General features: G+C 35.6%; 1 protein-coding gene across 1 annotated transcript in view; it reads right to left on the reverse strand.

Moving 5' to 3' along the window:
* Positions 1-11,751, reverse strand: part of LOC128092256 (dehydrogenase/reductase SDR family member on chromosome X) — a 52,487-nt gene extending 40,736 nt beyond the window's left edge. The window contains exon 1 of the mRNA XM_052708651.1: positions 11,208-11,751. Coding sequence (XP_052564611.1) covers positions 11,208-11,385 — 178 coding nt within the window. The 5' untranslated portion in view covers positions 11,386-11,751. The remainder of the gene's footprint in view (positions 1-11,207) is intronic.
* Positions 11,752-16,279: the final 4,528 nt, after the last annotated feature.

Genomic DNA, 16,279 nt, shown 5'->3' on the forward strand with positions numbered 1-16,279 from the left:
AAGCGTTTTTGAGTCGCTTGCGAAAGCCAATATGAAAATTCAGCTCGATAAGAGCGAATTTCTTCGTAAAGAGGTGGCATTTCTGGGACATGTGGTAACGCCTGAGGGTGTAAAACCAAATCCCGAAAAAATTGCAACTATTTCTAATTGGCCTATACCCAAAAACGAAAAAGAATTAAAAGGATTTTTGGGAGTGATGGGTTACTACAGAAAGTTCATCAAAGATTTTGCTAAAATAGCAAAACCTCTGACAAGCTGTCTCAGAAAAGGAGAATCTATTACTTACACCAAGCCTTTTCTTGAAGCATTTGAAAAGTGTAAATCAATACTGACCAGCAGCCAGGTACTGATTTACCCAGATTTCGAAAAACCGTTTATTCTTACGACAGACGCGTCGAATTACGCTATAGGAGCAGTTTTATCTCAAGGTCCGGTTGGTCAAGATAGACCGATCGCATTTGCTTCCCGCACACTCTCTAAAACTGAAGAAAACTATTCTACTATTGAAAAAGAACTACTTGCTATGGAATGGGGTTGCAAATACTTCCGACCATATTTATTCGGCAGACAATTCACACTTTTCACGGACCATAAACCACTAACGTATGCCATCGACCTCAAGGATAAAACTGGCAGGCTCAGCCGCATGGCAGTTCGCATGAAAGAATATGAAGCACATGTAAAATATCGCCCTGGTAACCAAAATGTCGTTGCCGACGGACTTTCCAGAATTCCAAGTAACAGTAGAGAACTGGAAGTAAATGTTAACGATCAGAGCGATTCAACATCAGATGACGCGACGGTACATTCTGCGGATTCAGACGATGGAGACTACATCCCCATGACTGAATTGCCTCTAAATTATTTCAAATCTCAGATCATTCTTAAAATAGGGGAGCAAGACGAAGAGATTTATGAAGAAATATTCCCCGGTATACATCGAAGAACTGTTACGAGAATTAATTTTGGAGTTCCCTTCTGCATAAGATTGTTTCGAGAAAAAATGCACCCCACAAGAATAAATGGTATACTATGCCCTGAGAGTATCATAAATACTCTGCAGGTTACATTTAAAAATTACTTTTCAAGGGCTAAAACATTCAAAATAAAGCTAACACAATCTCTTTTACAGGACTTAAAAACAATAGAGGAACAAGAGTTGGTAATCAAGACAACCCATGAAAGGGCTCATCGAGGCATTGATGAGAACCATACCAGCATCATCCGAAAATTCTATTTTCCTCAAATGAAGAAAAAGATTACGTCTCACATAAACCTTTGTGAAACATGTCTTGAAAACAAATATGAGCGAAACCCATACAAGATCAAATTCGCAGATACTCCCATCCCAAAAAAACCTCTCGATATAGTTCATATCGATGTTTTTGAATCTAGACCAAACCTTTTCCTATCCGCCGTAGATAAACTATCCAGATTTGCTATCATCATCCCAATAAAATCCCGGTCAATACCAGATCTTAAAAAAGCCATTTTGAAGCTTATCACATCGTACGGAACTCCATGCATGTTAGTTAGCGATAACGAACCTGCATTGAGATCTACGGAGATCCGAGGCCTTCTGCATCGGTTAAATTGTGAAACTTACTACACACCCAGTGACACTAGCCAAGTCAATGGGATTGTCGAAATTTTCCATAGAACACTTTCGGAAATATTCCTCTGCATGAAGCAGAAATTTGAAGATCTCTCAGATAAAGAGATCTACAAATTAGCAACATCATTATACAACACAACGATTCATTCCGTAACCAAACTTAAACCGATAGAGGTTTTTTTCGGAATTAAAGAAGGGGAAGAGAGACCCTTGAATTTAGAAACAATATTAGAAAATAGAAACGCAATTTTTGACGAGTTGATTTTGAAACTAGAACAACAACAAAAGAAAACTAACGATTATCGCAATAAAAGTAGAGAGCATGAACCACATTTAGACACAAATGAATCAGTGTACAACAAACTTCAAGGGATTAGAAACAAAAAACGCCAAAAATACAAAAAACAGAAAGTTAGAGAGAACAGGAGAAAAACTTTCATAGATTGCAGAAACATAAAACTTCATAAATCCAAATTAAAACGGAAACGAAAACTCTAATAATACTCTTTTTTGCAGATGTACTACCCAATCTCGATTTTCATCAACTTAACTCTCATCATGGTTTTTGTCACTACTTCTCATTTGACGATACGAAATTTGAATGAGGATCCAATTCTCTTAACGGAACTCAGAAATTGTAAATTACAAAGTGGCACTTTGAAAATTATACACCCCATCAATCTCTCAGCTATCCAAGAATCAGTGGATTATTTGGCTACAACATTTTATAGCAGTTCAGCTAGCAAGAACCCTTTAGGGCAAATAGCTAAACAAAAATTTAAAATATTATATAACAACCTAATGCAAATCAAACCTGTAGTAAAGCACAGGCAAAAAAGATGGGACAGCTTAGGTACGGCATGGAAATGGCTCGCTGGCTCACCGGACGCCCAGGATCTTCGCATTATCAACAGCACCATGAACGAGCTGATTACTGAAAACAATAACCAAGTCGACGTTAACAACCGATTCAACAAAAAGATTGCTGAAATCACATCCAGCATCTCCCAAATCATCAATACACTGGCAACAAACGAAGTACAGAACGAGATTTCCATCCTCGTCACCATCACCAATATCGACATGATGAATAAGGTATTGGAGGACATTCAGGACGCCATAATTCTATCAAAGAATTCCATAATCGCGAACAGACTGTTAAACGCCCAAGAGTTAACATTTATCCGATCCTTACTGATAGAAGAGGGAGTCAACTCGGATCTTCCAGATGAAGCCCTCCAGCATGTGACCCCGAAATTCGCTGTCAACAAGGAATTGTTGCTATACATCCTTCACGTTCCCCGACTATTCAGCAAAACTGTTCCAATAATTCAAGTCTACCCGTTGGCCCACAAAAACCAAATCATCTTTGGATACCCGGAATTTTTCATCAAAGACGGTTCCACACTATACACAACAAACCATCCAGACGAGTTTGTTCAGAAACTAACGTATCTTGAGAAAATACAAGACACTTGCATTTATCCGCTGATATTTGGAACACAGTCCAGATGTAATGCGACATTTTTCAATGATACAACCCAAATGCTTATCTCCGAAAAAGCACTTCTGATACAAAATTCCTGGAACGGCATGCTTCAAACGAACTGCGGACCAGATAATCGAACTCTTAGTGGAAACTTCGTCATTGAATTCATCAATTGTTCAATCACATTTAACAATCAAACATACCAGAATGAAGAGATCACCCGTGAAAGCAACATAATCTACGGAGCATTCCACAACTTTAATGCTAACTGGACTTACAAGCAAAGATTGGACATCTCTTCGATCAACAACGAAACCTTGGGAAACAGGAAAAAGTTAGACCACGTTTTTCTCGAACAGTATCACCTCAAGCTACAGATTTGGACGGTAATTGGTGGATTATCAGTAACGTACATCATCATTTTGTTCATCGTGTTCGCAGTTGCTAAAATTCTTTTAGACCATCGCGGATCGGGACGCTCCGAACTTCATGAGGGAGCAGTTACGAAACAACCTGGACCTGTGATATTTGAGCAACTGGAAGAGCTCAATCGTCAGCAGCAGCAGCTAGCAACAGCGTTGGAGACTCTTCGAGAAGGCTAGGTCAGCACAGTGTCACCCGACACTTCCTGTTGATCGACGACGGCATGAGCAACGGCATCGGACACCACCAGCAACTCAGCACCCAGCCAGCATTCCTGCCTGCGTAGGGACTTTAGGGACTAGCGCAGGCCTCTGTATAATTTCATTTTGCTTCTAATAAATCACTCAGTTTCATTACCTCGACGTGAGCGGACCTTCAGTCCGGGATTCAAAATTTTTTAAAAAAACATTCCGAACTACCAGATTGTTAAGTTATATATATATATATATATATATATATATATATATATATATATATATATATATATTATATATATATATATATATATATATATATATATATATATATATATATATATATATATATATATATATATATATATATATATATATATATATATATATATATAATATATATATATATATATATATATATATATATATATATATATATATATATATATATATATATATATATATATATAAGTTGGAATATCCTATGAAATTGGTAGTGATTGTATAGAATTTGTTTTGCCTTCCTCACTGAGGTAAGGCTATAATCCTGCTCTAAAATTGAACTTTTTATTTAAAGCTCGAAAACCCACCTTGATGTATACATATCGACTCAGAATCGAAAACTGAACAAATGTCTGTGTGTATGTGTGTGTGTATGTGTGTGTGTATGTGTGTGTGTATGTGTGTGTGTATGTGTGTGTGTATGTGTGTGTGTATGTGACCAATAATGTCACGCAGTTTTCTCAGCACTGGCTGAACCGATTTTGACCAAACCAGTTGCATTCGACTTGGTTTAGGGTCCCATACGGTGCTATTGAATTGTTTGAAGTTTCGATAAGTAGTTCAAAAGTTATGTATAAAAATGTGTTTTCGCATATTTTTGGAAGTTGAATAAATGGCAGTAAACTGAACCAAACATCATCATGTTATACATCGTTAGTTAGGTAATTGAAAGACCTTTCCAACGAGTCCAAAATATTGATAATCTGGCAACCCTGTCTCGAGTTATAACCACTTAAGTGATATTTATGTACTTTTTTGTAGCCGGATCTCACTTAAATGTATGTAAACAATGTCCGGATCTATCATCCGACCCTTCGTTGGTTAGGTAATTGGAAGACCTTTCCAACGAGTCTAAAACATTGAAGATCTGGCAACCCTGTCTCGAGTTCTAACCACTTTAGTGATATTTATGTACTGTTTTTGTAGCCGGATCTCACTTAAATGTATGTAAACAATGTCCGGATCCATCATCCGACCCATCGTTGGTTAGGTAATCGAAAGACCTTTCCAACGAGTCTAAAACATTGAAGATCTGGCAACCCTGTCTCGAGTTCTGACCACTTTAGTGATATTTATGTACTTTTTTTGTAGCCGGATCTCACTTAAATGTATGTAAACAATGTCTGGATCCATCATCCGACCCATCGTTGGTTAGGTAATTGGAAGACCTTTCCAACGAGTCTAAAACATTGAAGATCTGGCAACCCTGTCTCGAGTTCTAACCACTTTAGTGATATTTATGTACTTTTTTGTAGCCGGATCTCACTTAAATGTATGTATACAATGTCCGGATCCATCATCCGACCCATCGTTGGTTAGGTAATCGAAAGACCTTTCCAACGAGTCTAAAACATTGAAGATCTGGCAACCCTGTCTCGAGTTCTAACCACTTTAGTGATATTTATGTACTTTTTTGTAGCCGGATCTCACTTAAATGTATGTAAACAATGTCTGGATCCATCATCCGACCCATCGTTGGTTAGGTAATTGGAAGACCTTTCCAACGAGTCTAAAACATTGAAGATCTGGCAACCCTGTCTCGAGTTCTAACCACTTTAGTGATATTTATGTACTTTTTTGTAGCCGGATCTCACTTAAATGTATGTAAACAATGTCTGGATCCATCATCCGACCCATCGTTGGTTAGGTAATTGGAAGACCTTTCCAACGAGTCTAAAACATTGAAGATCTGGCAACCCTGTCTCGAGTTCTAACCACTTTAGTGATATTTATGTACTTTTTTTGTAGCCGGATCTCACTTAAATGTATGTAAACAATGTCCGGATCCATCATCCGACCCACCGCTGGTTAGGTAATCGAAAGACCTTTCCAACGAGTCAAAAACATTGAAGATCTTGCAACCCTGTCTCAAGCTATGACCACTTATGATGCCACTAATGAGCCCTTGAATGATATGTGTGTTTTTTGTATTCCGGAACTTAACGAAATTAGACGAAATTTGTGTCCAAACCCATCATATTTCATATCACCCATTTTTAGAAAAGAGTGAGGAAGGCACCAACCACATAGGTGGATTAAGTTAGTTTTTCATTAAAATATCGGTGTTCTTTTTTTTTAAATCGAAATTTTAATCAATGCTGACATAATTTTTAACAAAAAAACTTGGTTTGATTATTAAGATATTTTTATGTTCAATATTATAATTTTTGCTTATTTTTTTCTATAACGACCACCCTAACCGCAAACCAACGAGGAAGTTCACCATCCAGAAGTGCCTACTCGTTGGCCAAACAGAAAAAAAAATCTTTTTTATTGTTTCTACTTTTCGGTTGTGGCCACAACGTTCCTATCCTTTCCTCGCTCAAAAGATCCGACTTGCTCCGACTTTCAGACCAATTTTCATGAGGCCTGCACCTGATCCCTCCCGAAATGCCACTGAATCTGCTGAAGCCTCCTCCCCCGGGGGGTTTATCTCTTAATCCAGTCTAGACTCTGCTACCATTATCATTAGCAGCAGCAGCAGCCACCAGCGCCATCCTATTAATACCCCGAATTGCTAATTAATCTTGCCGGTCCATGTTTTCGGGGCGGGTCGGTTCTTCAAAATCTGCCCCCGGGGAATTCGGAAAATCCCTTGCCACAGATTCTCAACCGCGAGCAATGCATGATTGATGGATGCAGTATCGATCGGTCGTTTTCTCGACATTGCGCCGTACAAATCGCGCCAAGAACTTTGGATTTTGGAGCCATCACAGAGAGAGTGTTGAATAAATTAGTTGCGTGCGGAGCAGAGTGCGAAACGGAATTATTCATCGGCTAACGCAACGTAACTCGAGCTTCTTCCGGTGTGGTAAGATCCCTGATGGGCTTGAGCTTGGCCTCTCCGCGTGCAGCGTCAGCACTAATGACCTGGATTGCGTATTCATCAAGGAGCGCGTGTGAGGGCTAATGGCATCAATTCTGCACGTTGGTTATTCAATTTGTGATCGGAATCCGGGAGGAGCCCAGCAATGCAATGTTTGCCAAGGGCTAATTTTACTCAGTGCTGCTGAGTATGGATGATATGGATTATTTATTTGGGTCGGAGGAATGGCCATGTTGGCACGGGAGTCCCGGATGAGGATGATTTGAGATGCATGCGATGTTTGAACGGCAAAGTGCAGCAATATTGATAAAGGTATGGATTTACGAGGAATGATGTGATTGGAGATAATTAGGAGTAGGTCTTTGATCAGCACTGTAGTGTCATGATTATAAGTTGAATTACTGTATTACTATACAGTACTGATATCACATAATTGTAGTTACAATGCGGTGATTCGATATTTGTTTGAATATATGAATTAGAGGTGGACAAAACCGCTCTTTTTAGGAGCCGCAAATTTTCGCTCGCTCGTTCATAAGAGCGGCTCTTTTGAACGGCTCTGTCGCTCTTTTTCAAAATTTTGATGAAAAGGATGTTTAAAGAATGGTGTGATATTGTATGCCCTCTTTATTAGACTTTTTAAAATTAAGGTTTTGGGGTGTTTTATGTAACTATTTCTACTCGAACCAAAACGTTCGAATAATTGGATGGGGAGAGCACTCAAACTTAAATCTAGGATTTGGGAGAAAATTGCTAATAATTTTACGAAATGGCGTATATTTTTGCTAAAATTTAACAAATGCTCAAATTTTATTTTAAGAAAATATATTGTGAACCCTTTCTACATTCTGATTTAATCGATAAAGTCTATAAATGCCAAAGCATAATCGGGCAATAGGATTTAATTTTCTTCTCCAAAATTTTCGAAATTTTCAAAATTAAGCTTTTCGAAGTGCTCAAATTTGTATTCTGGCAAAACTTTTATGTATCTTTTCGATCAGTTGTGCAATGAAAGTTTTTTTAATTTGTGACATTCAGCTTTACTTTTGGAGTAATTTCAAAGAAAAATAATTTAAAATGTGGTTAACTCTCTACCAACTCACACGAAATCGGGAAAAGTTGCCCCAACCTCACTTCGATTTGCGTGAAACTTTGTCCTAAGGGGTAACTTTTGTCCCTGATCACGAATCCGAGGTCCGTTTTTTGATATCTCGTGACGGAGGGGAGGTACGACCCCTTTAATTTTTGAACATGCGAAAAAAGAGGTGTTTTTCAATAATTTGCAGCCTGAAACGGTGATGAGATAGAAATTTGGTGTCAAAGGGACTTTTATGTAAAATTAGACGCCCGATTTGATGGCGTGCTCAGAATTCCGAAAAAACGTATTTTTCATCGAAAAAAACACTAAAATAGTTTTAAAAATTCTCCCATTTTCCGTAACTCGACTGTAAAAAATTTTGGAACATGTCATTTTATGGGAAATTTAATGTACTTATCGAATCTACATTGACCCAGAAGGGTCATTTTTTCATTTAAAACAAAATTTTTCATTTTAAAATTTCGTGTTTTTTCTAACTTTGCAGGGTTATTTTTTAGAGTGTAACAATGTTCTACAAAGTTGTAGAGCAGACAATTACAAAAATTTTGATATATAGACATAAGGGGTTTGCTTATAAACATCACAAGTTATCGCGATTTTACGAAAAAAAGTTTTGAAAAAGTTACTTTTTGCGTTTCTCTTTGTTTCGTCGTCCGTGTCTGTCGCGGGTGACCATGAACGGCCATTATCGATGACGACCAACTTTTTCAAAACTTTTTTTCGTAAAATCGTGATAACTCGTGATGTTTATAAGCAAACCCCTTATATCTATATATCAAAATTTTTGTAATTATCTGCTCTACAACTTTGTAAAACATTGTTACATTCTAAAAAAAACCCTGCAAAGTTAGAAAAAACACGAAATTTTAAAATGAAAAATTTTGTTCTAAATGAAAAAAAATGAATCTTCTGGGTCAATGTAGATTCGAAAAGTACATTAACTTTCCCATAAAATGACATGTTCCAATTTTTTTTACAGTCGAGTAACAGAAAATGGCAGAGTTTTAAAACTTTTTTAGTGTTTTTTTTTTTGATGAAAAATACGTTTTTTTCGGAATTCTGAGTACGCCATCAAATCGGGCGTCTGATTTTACAAAAAAAGTCCCTTTGACACCAAATTTCTATCTCATCACCGTTTCAGGCTGCAAATTATTGAAAAACACCTCTTTTTTCGCTTGTTAAAAAATTGAAGGGGTCGTACCTCCCCTCCGTCACGAGATATAAAAAAACGTACCTCGGATTCGTGATCAGAGACAAAAGTTATCGCAAATCGAAGAGGGGTCGGGGCAATTTTTCACGATTTCATGTGAGTTGGTAGAGAATTACCCGTATTACAATACAGTACTGATATTACATAAGTGTAGTTACAATCCGGTGATTCGACAATTGTTTGAATATATGAATATTTCAAGTTCAAACAAGCTCATTGGTGATTGACAAAAAATGCAATCTTGTAAGCTACGGCACAAATTGGAAAATCATATTTTTTTAAACTTCAACAAATAAAAATATTACAAAATTTCGCAAAAAATCAACTGGAAAACGGTGCACGAAATCTAAATTTCTGTGAAATTCTAAACCGTAAATTTTTCTTACTGTTCAAATAAATAATCGTTAAATCTTAACGAATGAAAAATTGATTTTATACTTGATAAAAAATTAAAATAAATCAACTTTTTTTCCAAAGATGAAATCGTTGGAATCATAATTTAAAAATTGAAATGAATAAATTTGATGGCGTTTTTGTCATTTAAAACATATCCAAAATATAAATTTTGAATAATAGTTTTAATTTGTGCAATTTATGTTTTTTGTGTAAAGTCGAATTGAAAATATGGGTCAAAAAATCAGAACCCTTGATATTAATTCAAGTGCTTGAAAGAAAATGAGTTTAAATTTGCTTTCCAAAACATTCTTAACTTGAAAACAATTGCGAAAAAACAAACAAATCCTAGCCCTACAAAAGTATATTTTTACATAAATTATTTAACATTACATTGTCAAAAATGAAAGTTTGAAATTAAAATAAATTTGTTATCATCAATTAAATCCAAGCTACCGTGGCCGTGACGTTACGGATATCGCCTTGTAAGCGGAAGGTGATGGGTTCGATTCCTGTCTGGCTCGGCATAGTCAGAATCCCTTCAAAGAGTTAATAATGCTCACTGGGAGTCTTAACCGGTAGGGGATGGCTTTCGATTTGCGGCGTACTGGATTTCCAATCTAGAGGTCGTGAGTGCGAAGTTTTAAAATAAAAAAAATGCAAAAAAAAACAATCATAACTATTGTTTTTTATTGCAGAAACTTCTTAGGCAGTTAAAATTCAAATATAATTTATTTTATTGGTTCAAACGTTGGAAAACATTTTAATTTTCCAACTGACAAAAAAAGGATAGAAAATATCCTTCAAAAATAACTGCTTTGTTTAACCTCAACTGTCTTGGACCCTGGCACTTCCTAGTTTTTGAGAGCACATAAGTCCCACCTGAAAATTATGAAGTTTAGAAAAGTTTGAAAAAAGTTTTAAACTCTTTTTTGTTTATCGCTGGAAGATACAAAAACGTCAAGTCATACTTTGAATTTTACACCCATGTTCTTGAAATTGTCCGATTCAACTAGCATTGAACAATGCAGATTGGGCAATACTGGTCAAAGTATGAGAAGTGAAATTATGACTTCTTTCGAGGCCGGTATTTTGTTCAATTCGACAAAAATGATTTTCAAAACCACCACTCGTTCAATCCATAACACCATATAGTCTGCTGGTTTGGCAACCATGTCAAAATATCAAAAAAGTTTTAGTCAATTGCAGGCTGATTGAGTAACGCTTTAAAAACATAAACAAATTGCACAACATTCTAGCAACTTCCATAAGAACCAATCACAACACCATCTGCCACCGATAGGAACCTTTTAGGAATAAATTGCAATTGCACGAAACCTCTAATTTGCGGAAAACAACATTTCACCTTTTGATCGGCTTGGAGAGTCACCAGTCCTGTCCTGCCGATTCACGCAACATAGTAAACCTGCAATTCTGCATACATTTTCCCCACCGCAACCAGCTTAATCAATGCGAACCTATGTGGAAACAGCGGTTTTTGCAACTAACACGGCATTCCACCATCTCCCCCACCGGTCAAGGTTCCAAATTACAAAATGGTTACAGCATTGGCAAAAATGAGAAAATCAAAACAGGTTTGGTCGCCTTTTGTAGGTTTCCGGTGAATTGCTAATAGTTTTCCAAATTTACTGGGGAAAAGTTTCCATTTACTCACCAACTTTGTTCGATCGGCGCAAAAAAGCATCCTCCAGCAGGGCCAAAAATCCGCACTGCTGCATCTTCAGCTCGGTCACCAGCTGGGCCCAGTTCCGGGGCATTTCCTTCGATGACTTCATAAAGAAGAAGATCAACAGCCCCACGAGGGCGGTCACTCCACCCGCCACTGCCAACATTTTCACGGTGGATCTCTACTTCAAAGTTCTATAATATCCCGGTATAGACTGAGGATCGCCGGAACTTTTTTATTTTTTCTTTCGTCACCTTTCGTTGACCCCGGAAGTGACTCAAAATTGCACAGCTAGATAACCCACTTCACCTTTTTCACGCTCACACACTTACACTCGCGCACGACTTACGATCTGCGAAGAAGACGACGACCGTCACGAGCGACCATCCAGCACGATCTGACACGGGACGCGGTGAGCCTGCTCCAAACAGGTCTCCACCAAATTCCGACAATCGCCGAATCTAAGCCGAACCAAACTGCGTGTGAATTGGGCCTCCGACTCTGATGGTCTGTGTGAGTCGTTGTCGTCGTAGCCGCGGAGATTCGATCACCACCATTACAAGAAAGATCGATCGTTTCAAACGCTAGGTTCGTCGCTTTTTGGTGAAGTCTCTCCGGCGTGTTCGAGTCTTCAGTGCAGCTTTGTGAGACAGTTTTTTGGCAACCTAAAGAGAGCATCAAACGGAGAGGCACAAGACGTTAGTGATGTTATAATGCGTTGCGTTGTGGTTTGTGGTCAAACTGTTTGGGGGACTGGCGGCCCTTCCAAAACTAACGCAGAAGTGATGTAATGGCTGTTTTTCGGAGTTTTGTTGAGCACCGATGTCACCGGTGAGGTTTAGGTGTGGTTGGGAAGGTGAAAATGTGGGGCACTTTGTTAGCTTTAATAGTTTGATGATGTTAAGGCTGTTAATTTTTTTTTTGGGAACAATGCAATCTAGAGAAAGTTGCTAAACAGACGAAGTTTTTAAAGATCACAACTATGCTGCTCAAACTGCAAAATTGAACTCTCGAAAAATAATCTTCGAAAAATATTTTCAAAAATATCCGTCTAAAAACAATTTGGCCCCAAAAGCATTATCGTCATTTTGTAGGTAACCATTTTCTGAAAAATTTTGCTTTTTTAACAATTGGTTTTTGTCACTTCAGTGCCAAGATACAGCCATATTAGTAAAACAAAAATGGCATATTTTTATTTCCCTATGGAAACTCAACTTTATTCCAAATTCAACATGCTGACAATGAAAAGTGAAGACTTCCTTGATCAATATAAATACAGAATATAGTTAGTAGGACTCCTAACTCTGATTTAAAGTTGAATACGGGGCAATTTGAACGCATTTTTCAAGGTTTTAGAACAAAATATGATGTTTTTTATGGAAACAGTCCATTTTTCAGTAAATCGCAAATCGCAGATCAGTATAAGATAGTGGCGTCACACAAGTAATGCTAAAACATCGAAATAAACGAAATGAAACAATTAACATATTTTTGAATAAAATTAAATAATAATATAAGACTTCTTAATTCTTTTTCATTAAAGTTTTATTTTGTTTAAAAAACATCGAGGCTTCAAACTTAAGAATACAATGAAGAGATTAATTAAGTAAGTTTAATCACAAATTTAGGTTTATTTAAGTTAAACATGTTATTTATACCATTTCGCTACGAAACGTTCTTTTCTAGACATTCACGATTGACGATACGGCTTACTTTTTATCCTCAAAAATAAGAATACTGAAAAGCACTTAAATGCGCTAAAAAGTTCATCTTTTCGGCACTTGTATAAAGAACTAATAAATTTCGATATTTTCTTTTGAGAAACAAACGTTTGTCTGAAAAAAAATATCAAAGAATGTTTTCCGAAATTTCGAAAAATCGTGAGTTAAACTCGTTGCAAAACTTAATAATTTCAAATAAACTCTGTAAATCACGGTGGATAAATGTACGACTCGAGCTGAAATAATCTGATTTATGCAACTTGTTGCATGCACTTCATTTAAGAGTTTAGTTTGCATACAAAATGTACGTTTGCCCACAGAAATTAAATGTTAAACATTTTATTATTTTTCAAACAACGTTAAAAATCTGCTCATTCAAAAAAATAAAAATATTCTTCCCCCAACTAAGCATTTGATCAACCAGAGCTTTTTGCTGCAATTTTTTTATTACAGATATCTAAGTATTTGCAAAACTACGGGAACTATAGATATTATTTTAATGTATTTTTACAACAAAATTTGACAACTTTTACAATCAGATTGTTGCTGGATAAGGACCACAGGTTTGAAAACTTTGAAATAAGAAGACAACAACTTCCTTGGTTGCTGCTTCCTTTAAATTGAAGCCGTTGATCATTTTCGAAGAAAATTGATCATTACTCTAAAATTATCTGTATTGAATTCAATTTAACGAATTTCTGCACCAAAATGAATCAGCATGTTCCGATTGATGCCTTCTTGAAGCCACTGACAGAATTTTTGGTTTAAATCAAAAGTGATTCAAAATTTATATAATTTTGTGATACAATCATTGACGCCCTAGTTGGCAATCATTGATTAATGACGATTTCCATAACTTTGCAAGGAATGGGATAATCGTTACCAAAAGGAATCAGCATGTGTAGGGCACTATTCTAAACAATTTGTAGAAGGAATTTTGTTAAAATATTGATAGCGACGCAAAATTTATATCTTTGAACGAAAAATCAACAACAATACAAATTTCAAATATTCCATTCGCTTTCCAAGCGGTCTATAACAATTTGTAAAATTATAAAAAATATTAAAAATTAGACTCCTTTTCAAACTGACTAATGTAAAAAAAAAATCATGGATTTTTTTCATATCTGTTATAAATTTTTTTTAAAATATTCAAATAATTACATGTAACAAAAAATTGCAATATTTCTTAAAAGACTTCACAGTAAAAAAAAAAATTTTTTGATTCTTACATAAAAATAAATTGAAAAAAAACCTTTTTATCCATATTAAATGTAAAAAAGTCAACAGCTTTACTATCCACATAGTCAAAATTAACTTTCAAGCAACAACAATTATCTGATTATAAAAAAAATGATCGATATGGTGACTTTGTCAAATTTTGTCCAATCTAGGCGTCCAATTTTCCCGGGAAATATTTTAGGAATCTCGGGAATTCCCAGGAAATTTTTAAAACAGTAATAAAATCTATGTTTTCATTATATTTGCATGTTTTTCAAGCTTAAAAACATAGAATAAGCTCAATACTATTCATTGGAGGTAATCTACACTTCAATCTAAAAAAAAGCAAAAAAAAAATACAAAGACAGTCTTAATTCGATACATCTTGATTTGCCAAAAGTGTTTCACGAAAATATTTTAAAATTGTATATTTTTTTAAATTTAAAATCATTAATATACGTAGTCTTTTCAAAAATGTATAAAATTTAATAAAAATTATTTAAAGCGCTGGGCACAAATTTCCATGATAAGTCAAATTAATGCTGATACCAAGTTTGAATAGGTCCTACAAACATATGAAAACACAAAAGCTTATAGGACCATTTCAAAAAAGAACTTGGATATATGTTTAATATTTTTTTTATCGTTGTTCATCTATTTCCACAACAAAACCTGAATTTCCAGACATTTTTTTTTATTTTTTTCCAATTTCGGGAATTCCCGAGAAAAAATAAAAAAATAATCCCGGGATTCGGGAATTCCCGGTTTTGGAAAAATCCCGGGAATTCCCGGGATGGATGCACTAGTCCATTCATTCCCTATGTCAAAAGAAGTAATTGTGAATCATTAGTTTCTCTATAAAATTTTGAGAGAAAATATTTTTAAACGTAAGAGTAGGAAGATTCACAAAAGTTTCACAAAAAAAGGGTCAAAATGGCTTTTTTGTAATAGAAAATGCATGCAAATGAGAAACATTATACATATCATCCAACAAATAGTGAAACTCTAGAAAAATACTCATTTGTCTTTAAAACGGCTCCGTGGTTAATGGTTGCCGCTTCTGCCTCGAAAGCAAAAGGTTCAGGGATCAAATCCCGGTCGGTTTCCTTGAAATTTGGAATCAGGAATTGAACTTTGAATATGAACAAAAAACCTTTAAGAATCAGGCGGGATTCAAAATAACACCCTTTGGATTGATGGTCTGGGACGCTGACCAGTCGACCATCATGGAGTTAATGCTCTAGAACTAAATTGACCCGTATTGGCGAAATAATGTAACATATCAAACCATTACCGTCTCAAAATAGCCCAGGGCCGTGTCTTATACTCATTAACTAGACGAGGGAGCCTGGCCCGAGTCGTCTGCATTACCGATCTATGTCTGTACAATTTCAGAAGAAATTTTTAGCCAGAAAAAGGTATTCGCATCAAAGGTTCTTAAGATATATGGTGGTTATTCATTTGACTCCCATTTGCAAATCGAGTTAAAGCGGCAGATGAATTTATGAACATTTTTAGATTACGTCTTATTATAAATTATTTAAGAATAATTTTGAAGTATTCAATAATTATGTTTTTTAAATGCTTTTTTTTTGATTCATTGACAAGTAGCAAAAATTATCATGAGCTCTACAAGATCTCTTGAAGATAGCTACAGAATAGCAGTTTGGCAAGATAAAACTTTCTTTAAATACTATTTAAGCTTTTGAAGAAGGCTTGAAGGGAATGTTTGCTTGCATTGGTTCTTTTAAATCACTTGAAAATTTTATCAACTTTGGTTAAAATATACAAAAAAAACTATTAACGTTTTGGAAGTTTTGCAATTTTCTTTTCAAAGTGTATTTTTTTTTAATTTTCCTTATCACAAAATACAATTTTGCACAGTGTCTGCTCGGGAAATCACTTCCCAAGTTACAGATTATTGAGTATTTATCGACCATTTTTGTGAGGAAAGCTGTTTGAATTTCATGGAGACTTTAATTGACTAATCAATGATGCAACAATTTAATTTTTGATTTTTTTTAAATGAAATTTTGGGGTTTTATTATCAAAAAGATAATTTTCATCAGTTAATTCAAAAAATACAAATATTATCCATTTAAAGCTTTCATGGAGCTG

This window comes from Culex pipiens, chromosome 2, assembly GCF_016801865.2.
Source record: "Culex pipiens pallens isolate TS chromosome 2, TS_CPP_V2, whole genome shotgun sequence".
Lineage (NCBI taxonomy): Eukaryota > Metazoa > Arthropoda > Insecta > Diptera > Culicidae > Culex > Culex pipiens.